This window comes from Anticarsia gemmatalis, chromosome 29, assembly GCF_050436995.1.
Source record: "Anticarsia gemmatalis isolate Benzon Research Colony breed Stoneville strain chromosome 29, ilAntGemm2 primary, whole genome shotgun sequence".
Lineage (NCBI taxonomy): Eukaryota > Metazoa > Arthropoda > Insecta > Lepidoptera > Erebidae > Anticarsia > Anticarsia gemmatalis.
Genome location: NC_134773.1, coordinates 3,950,973 through 3,967,184, shown reverse-complemented (window position 1 = coordinate 3,967,184; position 16,212 = coordinate 3,950,973). Strand labels below are relative to the sequence as shown.

The following is a 16,212-nucleotide window of genomic DNA, read 5'->3' as shown; positions in this document are numbered from 1 at the left end:
AACGACATGTTCCTTTATGACCAATATTGTAAATACTTTTTTTAACTAATTTTAAAGATTTGAGTATATTTTACAGTTGGATTTTAATGTCATTATTCATTAACTACACGATAAGACCTTCCGTCATATTATTTTTTATGCGTAAAAATATTTTTTAGACTTTCTTCAAACACATGCCTAAAGCACACAATATTCAGATTAAACCGACTATTGTACCACCACTATCAAATATTATTTGTGGTTTATTTTTTTCATATATAGCAAATTTTATGTAGATTTCAAATATATAAGGTATGACTAGGGTGTTAGTATCAAAATATGACGGAATCGGCGCTTAAACGCCAAGCGCCAATTCAATTTCGCGCGCCATTTTTGGCCTGGACGCTTAACGGTATATTTGAATTTTGACGTGGGGCGCTCGAGAGGTTATCTTATATATAAAATTTCCATGTCACATTATTAGCTACTGTTCTCCTCCGAAACGGCTTGACCGATTCTCATGAAATTTTGAGATCATATTGAGTAGGTCTGAGAATCGGCCATCATCTATTTTTCATACCACTAAGTGATATTATTCTTTAATTTATTTATATGGCAAAACAACACTTGTTCAGCTAGTGTAACATATATACATACCTGGCCAATGATGATATAATTTTCATAAGCTAAGTATTAATTCATAACTATCTCAACAGATTGCCTACTCACAATCGGGTGGTCCAAACAGCAACAGTCGTTTGATCTGCGAACCATGTATATCTCGGCTGAGAGACGCGTGCGACTTCCGGCGGCAAGTCCTGGAGTGCGAGAAGACGTTTATGCAGCACTTAGACCCTTGTTCCTCAAGGATAAACGATCTTGAAGGTATGCACTATTTTGATATAACATTCTAAAATCAATTGGTAGTCAGTGTAGTCACTTTGCAAATAGTTTGTGTGATTATAGAACCTTATAGAACACACATACATACATACCATAGGGGTAGGCAGAGACCAGAGAACATCACTTACAACCTCACGTATGTGAAAAAATGCTTTTACCTTAAAATCCTTCATTATATAGCTGCATACGTACATACATACCACAAACACCTCATCTTCCTCTGGCACTTTTATCTGTCGTAAATGTGGTCGCAGTTGCCACTCCCGCATAGGCCTTTTCAGCCTCAAATGAAAGTGCACTAATTCTACCTGACACCTTCTTAATCATCTGCAATAGATGTATTCAGGCCAATGTATATGTGTATGTACAGCTGCATATGAAGTATATATAAATATAATACTGTAGTGTAAAGGAAGATACTGCTCAGAGGTGTAGAGTTTGGAACCTGAACAATAATTTCAACCTCTATTGGGTTTATGTCACTTTTGAGTACTTTTTTTAGGAAAGGATTAAATTTCATTAATATGAGTTCAGCTGTATAGAAATAAAAGTCCTCATGGACAGACAGACTTTAAAATTGGTAATTTAAGTTAATATAATATTTCTTTGTTCACAGTACCCGTTGTACCGTTGGAAACAGACGTGAAGCTGGAGAGGATCAAATTGGAAACAAGTGATGATGATGAGTTTGACGATAGAGATTTTGATGATGATGATGATGACAGTAAGTTTTTAGTAACATAAAATAATACTTTGCATTTGGTGGTATTTGGGTGATTAGGGCATAAAATAATGTGCTATCATGTCAGTCCCATGGAATAGGCGATGAGTTTATTGCACTGTATTTCAAGTTACTAATCTTAAGTTGGCTGATGAAACTATTAAACTTTTCATGAAATGTGGAAAACTCGGAAGCCATTTGAATTCAAACGAAAACAAGTGCAATAACAAAATACGTATATTTATTTTCACTTAAATTGCCTATTTCTATTATTATTTACTCGTACACCCGTTCTTAACTCACTTTTCTTCCGTTTTTAAACACCTTGATAATTATCTCTGCATCCCCTAGAATGGCAGAAAATGCGCCTAGTATTAAGTCAGCCTTTACACAGTGTCGTATATTAAGTTTAAATAAACAAATAAAATAACTCAATTATTTTCTTTCAGTGGACGACCAGCCCCTAACAAAATTAGCAAGTAAAATCCCTAAAAAAGAAACGGTAGACATTCTAGACTTGCTCGACAACAATAAAGCAGCAGAGAAACGTAAATCTGCCACTAAAACTAAGACAGCACCCGCTAAAAAAGCTAAAATAGTGAAAAAAGAGCCTGTTAAAGCGACCGCTAGCAAAGTGGTACCTAAGACGGAGAAGAAGAAAAAAGGTAGGCATCGATTTTGAATTTTTATGTGTTAGAAAGTTGAGTTGTTGAAGATTTAAACAATTCATACAAAATTGAGAAGGTTATTGTACATTTTTATCACTTACTAGCCTAAAGTCTTCCTCGATAGATGGTCTATTCAAAACGAAAATATTTTTTCAATTCTAACCAGTAGTTCCTGAGACTAGCGCGTTCAAACAAACAAACAAACTCTTCAGCTTTATAACATTAGTATAGATAAGACATCTATTTCTTTTGTGGAAAAATCTCGGTAAAAATTAAAAATTGAGTTTTAAGTGCTTTTCTATGCTATAATCCCTGAATCAGTCTGTTCTTTCCTATTATTTTGACTTGTTAAAAGGATAAATAAACACATTTTCGCTAAGTAATGACCACCATTTAACAACTAGTTTGATGTTCTAGAAACAAATAATTTGTTTTGGTATAAAAGAATATTTTTCGAGATTTTTCGATTTATTAATTGAGTTATGAATGGTATATGAACAATTTTCTTTGTAATAAAGAAGAATCTACGACAACTCTGCTTTCTAACATTTCAGCTGATAGATTTTGTACTGAAATACTACACTACACAACATTTGGGTAGGAACAATATAGAAACTCACTATGTTTTATTCCACAGCTTCAGTCGCATATATATATTTTTATTTATCTACCTATAGTCTTTAGAGTCTTTACCTGTTCTTATTATCTCTATGTTATAAAGTAAATGGAACCTTACACTTTTAACTATATGATAAATCTATGAAAAAAGCGGTTTTGAAAAGTAAGCCTAGAGTTTGTTAGCTCTTATCATTGGTTCTACCTTCTGAAATGGCGGTAAAGCCACTACTTAGATTAATTTTAACAATCATAAGTGTCTATAACTGAGCTTTGATGATCATAAGTGTATAACTGACCAAAATATTTTGAATTATCATTAAAATTATCAACTCCACTACACATAGCACTTGAAAATACAATTTTTCAGTACTTAATCTATCAACAAACTTGAAAATAGCATGAACATACTTATCTATAAGGAAACATATGGATATATCTCTTTTTTATATTCGCTTTACTACAAATAGAATGAAAACTAAACAAAATTACTCAAATAAAAAAAAAACCGACTACCCACGTATTAAAGTTTTGATAACAGCGCCATCTGTTATAGTTCTCTAGAACTAAGTTGGACTATTTTGTTTAGTTTTTTTTCTATTTTCAGTAAAGCGATTTTACAGAGCTTTTGAAAATGTAGAATAATAATATGATTATTGATTGTGTGTATGTTATTTGTGTATCTTTCTGTGTGTGTCCTTTTCAGGAGTTTTTCAGGTTTTAGGAGTTAGTAAAGACTTTAAATAGAGATATTGTTTTTGCAAAGGATAGGACTTTCATAGATTTTCGTATAAAAGTTTCTTTAGGTTATAAAACATTTTAAATTTTAGGAAAACTAAAGCTTTTTAATGCAAGGTTTTCTTTTAAATTATTAATTTAATAAATCATTTTGCAGTATTTTTTATTATAATTAAAGACCTTAACTAAATTATTGATACACACTAAAAATATACTTGACAAGGTTAGATTTTTATACACATAAATAAAAATAAAGATTTCTTCTAACTTCTGACTGCAGTCATCGCATCGGGTGTCTTCTAGAACATGTGGGTTCGATTCCCGACTGTGTTTTGTATCGTCTCATCGCTTCGTGAGAATGCAAATGGTAAGTGACTGTTATTGTTTTTATTGTGAATATTGAAAATATAATACATACATACATACAAGCATAAAATAACACCTTTTTATTAAATATTATAATTTAATTAATCAACATTTATTGAAGGTATGCAATGTCTAACCCGCACTTGACCAGCGTGGTGGACTCAAGGCCTAACCCCTCCCTCATTACGGGAGGAGACCCTTGCCCAGCAGTGGGACAGTAATGGGTCAAAAATAAGGTTGTTGTATTCCACGAGTCTAATATCTATTGGAATATTCTGAATAGTAGCCCGGAGTTTGGTAACGTGCCTGGTATATGGCAATAGCCTCGCCCTCTATTACATGGGACTAACATTGTTAATGGCGAAACGTGGATGTATTACATAAAGCTCTGCCTACACCTTCGGATATAACAGGGATGAAAAATGTATGTTCATTTTCAATGTTCACAATAAAAATTGTATTTAATTTTAAAAATATGTGCTCTGAATAAATTTTTGAAAGAAGTTTTTGCAAATTAAAGATCTTTTATATATGAATTTTAAGAATGATTGAGATATATCCATATGTTGTGTTTAAATAAACACATAGATTTGCGTGAAAGTATATAAAGTTAAATATTTATATGAATGTTGTAAGTCTGATTACATCTATGGTTTTAAAACCTTAAACTATTTTAAAAAGGAATATTGTCAGTGCTGAAAACTACGCAAAATAATAAATAAGAATTTTTAATATTTATGTTTTTTATTTATACTTGATTCATGTTATATTTTGATTTTGATATAACATGGATAACATTTTTTTTATATAATTCTTTCACGCAAATATTATTTGTATGAATAATGACAGAAATCCATTGTAATTATATATTATTTAATAAGTAATTGAAAGATAAATTGCAATAGTTTTTTGTCATTTTTATTATTATGCTAGTTTTTAAGACTTTTTCCCAAAAAACGGTTCTTATATACATTTGATATTCTTCGGGATTTTTTCACTAAAACTGTGTTAGGAATTACGTCGTTATGACTATTTTTCACTACGTTATTATGAAAATATACTATTATCGACTTTGAAACTTAATATTTTTAGGTGATTCTTACAAAATAGGCAAATCTTTTATTATTTTTAAACGTTTTATACGTTTTTAGGACAAATATGTCATAACTTTAATACCAGTTGTATAAAAATCTATTCTACTTAAAACCTTTTTCTACTTAACCACATTTTTTTTCGAACCTACGTCTACGCGAACTCAGTAGACAACTTGACACAAACGATTTAAGTTTTTTGTACCTACTTATGACCTTTTTCTATTACACCACTATTTATTTTTATGAAAAACTGCGTGTTTACATACACGACTGAAATGTAATATTACTAAAAACCATTTTTCTGCTAAGTATCTACTTAGTTTACTTATGTCTTAAGCCCTTCTCCCATTACGATACGCCCGCGCGACTCTAGTCTCGGAGACTAGTCGCCACGAAGTATCTCACATACATTTGTATGGAGACTACCAGTATCGTAATGTGAGAGTCTCCATACAAATGTATGTGAGATACTTCGTGGCGACTAGTCTCCGAGACTAGAGTCGCGCGGGCGTATCGTAATGGGAGAAGGGCTTTAGGTAAACTGTACCTAGTACCACCATTTATTTGTGCCTATTTTTACGTGACTGACTCTATCAAGTGGGATATTATGATGCGTTTTTACGTGAATACAAAAATTATGAATGAATTTAGCCCTTGGGAGACGTATTGGTCATACGTGTTCAAATATTTGGTTAAAGGATGAACTGGGTACTACAAAAGGTACCGACGTTTATACAAATAAAGAAATTGAATTTGAAGGAGTAAAAATCATTGAGGAGTATTTAGTAGTCAAGAAAGTGGCTATCGCAGTGTTTGTGTTTGTAGTCCTAGTTTCGAGAGGTTTCTCGAACGAACGAACACGTTTGAGTTAAAACTCGAGACTCGACTAATGCCCGGTTTCTTAGGCACATTTAGCAGTAGTACTTATCTATTCAATAGCTTTTAAGCTCATATAAACATGACCGCTTACCTCAGTCGTAACTCAGGAACCGGGGGGAAGTAGGTAATGCTTAGAGCGTCAGCATTAGACATTGTTGTAAGATTTGAAAAATATTCTGAATCATCATCAAGCTATACTAGCTTGTGAAGTTCTTTTTTTTAACTACTTTTTTTATCGATGAAATAATTAATTCTTTTTAGATATTTTTGAGTTTAATCTGTTTGACATTATCTTTGATTATAAAGAGGTGATTCTAGTGTACGTTCTGCCTGCTACGACCTTAATTTTTTTTTAAGAATACAATACATTTCGCTTCAATATCTGCGAAAGCCAAGAACCAGAAGATTATAACAACATGGTCTACAAAAGAAATCTTTTCTTTTTTAGCCGAAAATTACGATGCGACGCGCGCGAATGCCGAGACGATAATCAGTTGTACCACAGCATACCCTTTTAGGGTCAACGATAAATCTATACTGTGCGTCTACTGCCAAGAGTTGTACGAAGACCCCGGAGTGTTCCGACAACACATGGATGCTGAACACGACTACTTCAGCATAAAAGTGGCCTTCCACCATCTACCAAAAAACGAATTCATCAAAGCAGACCTCACGAATCTCCGTTGTCGCATCTGCAAACAGAATTTCGAGAACCTAGACACTGTTTTGGCTCATATAGACTCAGTTCACGGCAAAAAAACTGACCCCAAAGGAAAAATGGGCGTGATGCCCTATTTGCTGCAGAAGGACGTTTATAACTGTGCTGTCTGCGAGAAGAACTTCCCTTCGCTTTTCCATTTAAATAGGCACACGATAACACATTTTTTAAGCTATGTTTGTCATGTGTGTGGCAGCAGTTATGTGGCCACAACAGGATTACTACGCCACGTGAGATCTAAACATCAAAATTACGAAGTATCTTGCAAGAGATGTAAAAAGGTATTCCCAACAATGGAAGCGAAAGAAAGACACAGACGTACTCAAAAGTCTTGTATGCCATATTGTTGTCCAAAATGTCAGGAACGGTTCCTTGATTGGAAGACAAGGAAACGGCATATGGAAGTAGCACATGGCCAATCGAAGAGAACTTATCGCTGTGCTGATTGTAATGTGGAGTTTACGAATGAAAATGCTTATTATGAACATTTTAAGTTGCATCATTCTGAAGATTGTGCGGTTTGTAAATACTGCGGTTTGAAGTTTCTGTCTGTGTATCGATTGAAACGACATATGGCTAAGCATAATAATTGAAGCGAATGTATTGGAGGGCTTTTAGGACCTTTTTTTGTACTCCCTATTGCTCTGTACGTACTTGTTGCTCCAGTTTTACTCGAAAATGAAAGAAAATCAAGGTGTCGAATGCAAGACGCATAACTTGAAGATGCCTAAAGAATTTGACTCGATCGAAAGAGTAAAATTTTGAATATGTGGCATGAGAGTTTAAAGACTGGGGAATTTTATTTTGCCTCAAACGCATGCGGCCGAAGACACCTTTCCAAGTAATTTGTGTATTAGAAATAACTATCACTTGTTATAACAGCTAAGGAAATTTACTATTCCAGATGTTTTAGGGAGCATATTTATAAAGGGATTGTAGGGAACAATCTATCAAAATTCTGTAGAAAATTTATTGTAGGACTCTTTTAGAAATTTTCAACTTTTACTAAGCATTTCAAATCTCCTAAAAGTTACACTGAAAAAAAATTCTTACGTAAAATGTATGTGCGTGATTGGTCCCACATTTGAATTCGTTAACTGTTAATATTTTACCTTAAGCTTTAAAATACTCGTAAATATTAACCCTCTTATTCATAAAAATATATGAAGTTATGAAAGGCTCATAAAGTGTTTTGTTTCTTTCACTCCTTAGCGAAATGAAAAAGAGAAAACATTTTATTATTATAGTAGCTTTTTAACTAAAATAGGTTTATAGAGTGTTTATGAATAAGAGGGTAAATCTATTCGTATTTAATCGTGTTCTTTGTAAATAAAATCAAAGTCTTAACCAGTTGTTTGCCAAATTTTGGTGTAAATATCTTTAGGTATTTCGTAGTATTTGTAAGAAAATTTTAATCGTAAAATATCGGAGATTCGCGTAGCCTTCTGTATTTAGGGCCATAGTAGTATATGTGATGAAATCTTATGACATTTTGCAAAAGTAAATAGTGAACCAGCTAGATATTTCAGTTGTTATACAAACAGGCAATAATATAGTAACGTATCTATACTATTAAGAGAGAAATAACCTAGTGTGATTACTTAAATATTAAATAATTTCAAAACGCAATAAGCCAGATGAATTTATATTTGTTAATGTTAAGTGTTTTTCAAATTTTTGTACATTACTAGAGTAATTATAAGTTATCCCATAGTCTAATAAGCTCCCGCGGTTAACTGGTATGTAAACTGTGATTATGTATAGCAGTTATTAAAACATATGTAAGAAAACATCTTGACTATTTTATTTCAACCTTAAAGGGATATTTCAAAACCAACTCGTACTCGTAAAAGGTTCCTTTAAAATGCTCAAACTATGTAGGTTTTTTCGTAAATAATGTTGAAATTGTCATTATTACAGATTCATCTTTCATTTTATATCAACGAAAATATAGCATAGTGACGTCACTTCGTCGTATTTTTATACAAAAATGTAATTTTGACATTTCATAAAGAGTAGCTGATTTGACTGGTAGGCAACTACCCTATTATCTTACCTTCATAACTTTTAAACTTTCGCGTTGCATGTTTCATATAGGATACGGGAATTAACGCGAACATTTTACCTTGAAATGCCTTACGTATCGACGCAGGTGACTCTCGCCGTGGTCGCAGGCAGACTGGTCTTAACTTTATTTTGGGATGTAGCCCATTGCCAATTATTCTTCGTTATTATATTTAAGATTCATAGCCGTTTCGCTTTTCTTTTTATATACTTTCAGCTGCTGTCATTTAACCCTAGTATAAAGATTGTATGTGAATAAACAAGAGCATTGAAGCAACCCACACTAAACAGCGCATTCAAACCAAATGTCACAAAGAAGAATTTCTTTTTGTTCTAGAGATCGATCCGTTGTTCGAAGCGCGACAAAACGCTAAGATCGTATTGAGGTATTCGACTGCCTACCCGTTCAGAATACCCGCCAATGACATGGTGTGTGTGTACTGCTGCGAGCCGTTTGAAGAGCCGCAGAAATACAGGGACCATATGAGAAGGGACCATAGCTCTTTCAACGTGGCCACAGCGTTCGCGCACACGGTCAGTGCCGAGGAATACATCAAAGTGGACTGCACAGACCTTCAATGTAGACTTTGTACTGCTGCTCTAGAGTCAGTCAACGCGGTCGCAGAACATTTACACTTTGAACATGATAAAAAATTAAATCTGAATGCTGAAGTAGGAGTTCAGGTCTTCAAACTGGGACAGGAACGATGGGTTTGCGCGGTCTGCTCGCTAAAATTCCCGTCTTTGAGAGCTCTAAGCAGACACAATAGCGTACATTACCATAAATATACGTGCGAGACTTGTGGCAAGTCTTACATCAGTAAAGAGAATTTAAACAAGCATATTCTATTCGGACATTCTCAGGAAAAAATCTGTATTAAATGCAGAAAGTCCTTCCCGAATAGCGAAGCTAGACGGTTACACGTTTTAGCAACAAGACGCTGCTGGCCGTTCGCTTGCAACTTGTGTGGAGAGCGATTTGTATCACGAAAGTTAAAATTCGCTCACAAAAGTGAAGTACATAGTGTGGGTAATACGAAAAAGTGTCACACTTGTCCCGAATGCCAGAGATCGTTTGACGAATGGAGGCAGTATAGAGCTCATTACATCATATCACATACAGACGTGAACTATGTATGTCCTTTCTGCGGCATCAAGTTCGACAACAAAGGTAGTTTGGAAAGCCACAAAGTGATTCACACGAAAGAAAAGTTGTTCCATTGCACGGTCTGCTCGAAGTCTTTTGTGAGGAAGAAGAATCTGTCCCAGCATATGTGGATTCATAGTGAACATAAGAGGTTTCAATGTATTCCATGTAACAAACAGTTTAATCAGCGTGTGAGTTGGAAGACTCATATGAGGTCTTATCACCCGGAGCTAGTTGATTTTTGAATAGGTAATGTTAAAGTCACGGCTGCTTTTTTAATCACTTGCTTGAATCGGATTCAGAGATTAGGCTTATCTCTACAGATGGGTTAAAATCAATACTTAGGCTTACTTTCTTCTTACGCTGTCTTCGGCGGGTAGATACGCAATGTTGTACTATACTTTCTCTTTTTAAAAGACAACGCATTAAGAATTGCTTTTGTGGGCGCGGGGACAACGGGTACAAAGTACAACCAGACCCGAAACATTATTTGTGGATCGCACAAATAATTGTTCCGTGTGGGAATCGAACCCACGACTTCCTGACGTAATGAAAGCTGCTTCGCGACCTAAACCACTGCGCCACGGAGGCAGTCAAAAGATTTAACGTTGAGAGAAAGCCTAAGAGAGTAACACCTCTCCCTGACGTTTTAAAAGCGTTCTTACTAATTCGGTCTAAATGCTATTTACTGCCAATTTTTCATGAATAAATTGTCTTAGGAGCAGTGCTGCTTGTTTTTAACATATATCTGATCTCTTTAATCATTTTAATAATTGTTTTTCTGAATATTATTATAGAATTTTATGACAAAATTAAAAGCTCTTGATTGTGTTGTTTAAGAAGGTGTATAGGGTTTCTATAAGAAGTCTAGAGTGAGGCTTTTTGCGTGATAAAAATGGCAACTTTTGCACAATATTCATTTCAAAATCATTCATTAATTACGTCAAATGTTGACACTTATGATAGTCGTTACTATTACTGAATCTACCACTAGCTCGGAAAGGGATCTAGAGTTAAGCTATCAAGAAACTCACGGCCATTAATTCAATTACTAAATAATTTACAACGTGTTTGATGCAATAAATTAATGAACAAATACTGCCAATTAATGTTAATTATATTTGCGTAAATAATTAAATTTTAAACTAAAGCTTTCTTCTATCGTGTAGATGTATTCGGCGCCTACTCTTCTCTTCTCTTCTTTTAAAGCAATGTTCTGTCTCCTTTATACATTCACTATAAGAAAGGGAGGAAGAATCCTATGTTGCTATTATAATAACTAATAACGTATTTTTATTAAAATCTTGTTATTTTACCGAACAACGCTTTACAATTTAAGAGACGCTCATAGCTTATTGCGATCACCGATCGGTAAACGATTCGTGGGTTAAGCAACTTCTAGTACGGACATTACGCAGATGTACGCTTAGTGGTATTCGAGCTGAGCGTCTCCATACTTCAGGTCATGGTTGTTGTCAATTAAGATAATAGTCGCTACGCCATGTCAAAGGCCTTCGGGCAGCTTGAACAACTATGATACTAGGTTGACCACTATCCATACTATGAATAACTTTCAATAAAACTATCTGCAGATAAAGGTTTATCTATCTTTCGAAGTAATCTTAAGTTAACTTTTTATATTATTTGAAAGTGACTATAATGTGCAATAATGTTAGGTATTAATAAATTCTATGCTAATTTGTTAATGTAAATATTTTTCTGGGAAAATCCGTCATATTCGTAGAAGATATTTTGTCTTCCCATCTTTATTTCAAGTTACGATAAATATGTGATTTCGAAAAGGATATTTCTTATTTATAACTGGCTTCTGTCCGCATGAAAGATTTCTCGGGAAAAAATAATAATTCAATGTGTTATTTCATGCCGCGTCCGCACGTTTGGCACTTGCCGCAAACTCCAAACCTCTACAAACGTTTGGCTTGATTTAGAGAATCAAACATCGCTATCCACACGCTTGCGAGTGAGTTAGTAAGTTCTGAAGAGGCAAGCATAACGGACGTGTTGGATATTGAGGTTATATCAGCCATAACATTTGGTTTAAGTTAATTTTATTAAAAAGATAAGAAAAAAAAACTACTAACGATCAATATTCTATAATATGCGATCATTTCAAATGCCCTCGGAGTCGGAAGATTGGCTTAATATAGAAAGAGAATTAAGTCTGCTCGCCTCCAGTACACAAACCAAACTGAGCGCGCACCAACATGTGGATGCGTCGCAAGCGCTTGCGGCAAATTCCCTTTGATTTGTGTCAAAAAACCGACACCCGATCGGAACGGCTACAAATGCTTGCAAACCTTCACAAACCATGGCAAGCACTCTCTCCACACGTTTGAATTTGTGGGCGCTTGTTGAGGTTTGGCAAGCGTGCGGACGCGGCATCAGGTTATCAGCTATCTATCTACTAAATTTTGACAAAATCCGTTCAGCAATTTTGGCCTAATTGAGTAACTAACATTAAACCAAAACATTCTCATTCATATTAAAGCTATATTTAGTAAGATCTTAAAATATTTTCTTTTCGAAATTACGTATTAATATCATTTTAACTATATATTGTATAAACTAGATGTTTGTTTTACTATTTAATAAAGTTTATGTTTACTTTTAAAGATCTTTCTTTTAGTTTTATCAAAGTACCCGTAAAACTTTCGCACTGTAAGTAAATCTGTTACGTGGGAACTATGGCAGGCGTACTTGCTTGCGTTGCTTGACATTTTGCCAAAGGTTTCTATGTTTTTAAGCTTACGACAGATATAAGCTTCCAATTAGTCTCCTAAAAATACGCATCTTACTTAGAGTCTTTTTTCCTTATCCAAAGTTGAGTAGCGTTGGCACATGCTATCGTTAGCAAAAACATGTCGTCAAGAGATTTGGCTGTTGTTTTCCATCCAGCCACTGGACTAACATCAACTCTTCTTGGGAAGTTCTCCTACGTTTTCAACTTGATCCTAATAAAAATATAATCTTTATAAAATAGCTATAAAACTATGTATATAAACGAAAAAAACGACATTAAATATAATGTCAACAAAATATAGATAGATACCTTAATCTTCTCAGTCAGCCCGTGACCACGGTCGATGTAATTCGATCGAAACGTTGAGTAAACAAATAAAGTTTAAGACCCGTTGCATTATAATGATACCTAAATCTTCTTTTTAACTCTTCTTTTCCTAACATTTTCACGATACACCGGACCATTAAACAATCATCGCAAGTCAGCAGCAGCAGAAGACATTGAATGACGGGCCGTTTCTTTCTGTTTTAGACCTGAACGACTTGAATAACGTCGCTAAAAGGAACGCCGAGTTTATCGTGAAATATTCCACCGTATTCCCCTTCAAGCTGCCGGAGGATAATATGGTGTGTGTCTACTGTGCTGACCCATTTACTGAACCGGCTGAGTTCAGGGTACATATGAATACAGAACATAGGACTTTCAATCCCCGCATGGCATTCCTCCATTGCTCAGAAGGTTACATTAAAGTTGATTGTACCGATATCAAATGCAGGATATGCTCGGAAAAGTGTCAAAATTTAGAAGAAATCGCACAACATTTGGTCACGAAACATAAGAAACCTTTGAATTTGAACGTTGAGTGCGGTTTGCAGCCTTTCAAGTTGGATAATAGTACCCTTTCGTGCGCTATTTGTAACGCAAAATGTTTGTGCTTGAGGCAACTAAGCAGACATACGCAGAGCCATTTCTGGAGGTACACTTGCGAAGCGTGTGGCAAGTCTTACGCAACTAATACAACTTTACGTAGCCATATAAGATTTTCTCATATAGACAACGAAAGAATTTGTCGAAAGTGTAAATCTACATTTAGTTCTTTAGAAGAGAAGCGAGCACATTTAGCCGTGTCACCTCGTTGCTGGTCTCATCTATGTTGTATTTGCGGTGAACGGTTCATGACTTATCATCTTAAACAACAACATCTGACCGAAGTACATGAAGTTAAGAAGAAAAGCTACGTCTGTCCCGAATGCGGCGAAGTTTTCATAGATAGAAAAAAATATAGAGTTCATTTTAGAATATTTCATACAGATGATAATTATACTTGTTCGTGTTGCGGCATGAAGTTCGAAACTAAAAGGACTTTGGAGGACCACAGAGTCACTCATACTATGGAGAAATTATTCCCTTGTACCGTCTGCAATAAGTCTTTTCCTAGAAAGAAGAATTTGAATCAACATATGTGGATTCATAGGGAACAGAAACGTTTCGAATGTACGCTTTGCAGCAAGAAATTTAACCAGAAAGTTAGTTGGAAAACTCATATGAAGTCTTATCACCCGGAGTTGGTAGATTTTGATGAGGGAAAGAATAATAATATTAAAATGAAAAGGCCTTGTTTGAGACCGTATTAGTATGAATTGTTGGCTATTGTTCTTCCAGTTTATTATTAGGAATAAGTTTTTGATGTCTTTTATATTTACGACCGGATTTACCATTTTGGAAGTTGGCTTATCTGGTATTTTGGCAGTTGTTTTTATTCGTCTGTCTGATAGGTTGTACGACACTTATCTATAAGCTGCGAAACTGACGAAAACCTAATCACGGTAATTTTGACAGGAATTGAATAATTTGTTAATCTACACCGAACTGGAATTTAGTTAAAACGTTGGTTACAAACTCTTTTTTACGAAGAAATCAATAGACTGCCTCGTATTCATTTTTATACCATATCGTAACACTATTATACACGTATAACTATTTTAAAACCAAAGCAAAATTTAGACCTTCGGAAATCTATGAAAAATATAAGCTCTGCGTCTCTTCTCCCCTCCCCGCGTCGGTTTAAACGAACACTAACACGACAGTGATGGGACGTTTCTTTTTGTTCTAGAAAAAACGGTCGTCGCCGCGAGACGGAACGCGCGAACCGTCATACAATATACCACTGCTTACCCCTTCAAGCTGCCAGACACGTCCATGGTGTGCGTGTTTTGCTGCGAAAGCTTCGACGACCCCTCCCTATTTAGATCTCATATGCGTCTCGAACACCAAGACTTTAAAGTCCACATCGCGTTCGCCCACCTCCCAGAAGGTTTCATCAAAGTTGATTGTACTGAACTCACTTGCAGACTATGTTCTTTAAATTTATTGAATATACAACAGGCGGCCGATCATTTAATCAAATTTCATAATAAACAAATGAGTCTTACTCACGATTTAGGTATGCATCCGTTTGTGATAGAGAAAGACAAGTATTCTTGCGCGATTTGCAATGAAAAACATTCTACTTTACCACTGTTGAGTAAGCATATGCATAAGCATTATATTCAGTATACATGTGATGCGTGCGGCAAGTCTTACGCGACGAAAACGTCTTTACAATGCCATTTGAGGTACAACTGTGGTACAGGACCTTCTGTTAAAAAATGTAGGAAGTGTAAAAGTGTATTTGATTCTTTGAAAGAAAGGCAGAAACATATGGAAGCGTCTAAAAGGTGTTGTCAACATGTCTGCAATGTTTGTGGGGAGAGATTCGTAACATGGGCGGCTAAACAAGCTCATATGACCGAAGGGCATAATGTACCGGCTAGAACGTACTCCTGCCCAGAATGTCCTTTAATCTTTCCCCAACGAGGCAAACTACGTGCCCATTTCAAAATCGTACACACAAACGACTATATAGAATGTTCTTACTGTGAAAAACGGTTTGAAAATGATCGCGGTTTAAAAAAACATATAGTAATACATACTGGGGAAAGGACTTTTATATGTACGGTGTGTTCGAAAGCGTTTCCAAGGAAGTCTACGTTGAATCAACATATGTGGATACATAGTGATGTGAAGAAACATGAATGTAAGATGTGTGATAAACAGTTCAATCAGAAAGTCAGTTGGAGAACGCATATGAAGTCAAGGCATCCGGAGCTTTGTAATTTTTAGGTTATAGGACGTGGATATATACATTTCGTTTAGTTAAAGGCTTTCTGATGAAACAAACCTACAATACTTGAGTTTTTCGGTTTTGATTAGAATGCAAAAGTACGAAGCCGCATTTGGTTAGCATTGAGGCTTAGCTTTTCTTTCATATTGGTTGAAAACCCTTGCCCAACGGTAGAAGTCATGGGCTAATTGTGAAATTATGGTCTTCGTGCACCTTCCGTTTTGCGTATGAAATGTTGAACGCCATTAGGAAATAAACGGGCTTACGTATCCTCTTGACTAATTTTGCAAACAACTACCTAAACCCAAATCAATATATTTTCCAATAATATTTATGTTAAAATAAATAATCTTACGTGACGTTTAAAGAACAAAAAGTGATTTACATTTCTCTTTT

At 35.0% G+C, this 16,212-nt stretch overlaps 1 protein-coding gene across 24 annotated transcripts in view; it reads left to right on the top strand.

Annotated features, from left to right (window-relative positions):
* The window catches only part of LOC142985076 (uncharacterized), a 56,068-nt gene that overhangs the window by 1,188 nt on the left and 38,668 nt on the right, over nt 1-16,212 (top strand). For 18 of the 24 annotated variants that reach the window (XM_076133012.1, XM_076133000.1, XM_076133009.1 and 15 more), the window contains exons 2-4: nt 696-864; nt 1,499-1,606; nt 2,053-2,268. In XM_076133012.1, coding sequence (XP_075989127.1) covers nt 696-864; nt 1,499-1,606; nt 2,053-2,268 — 493 coding nt within the window. The other 6 variants (XM_076133022.1, XM_076133025.1, XM_076133018.1 and 3 more) reach the window with 6 other exon arrangements.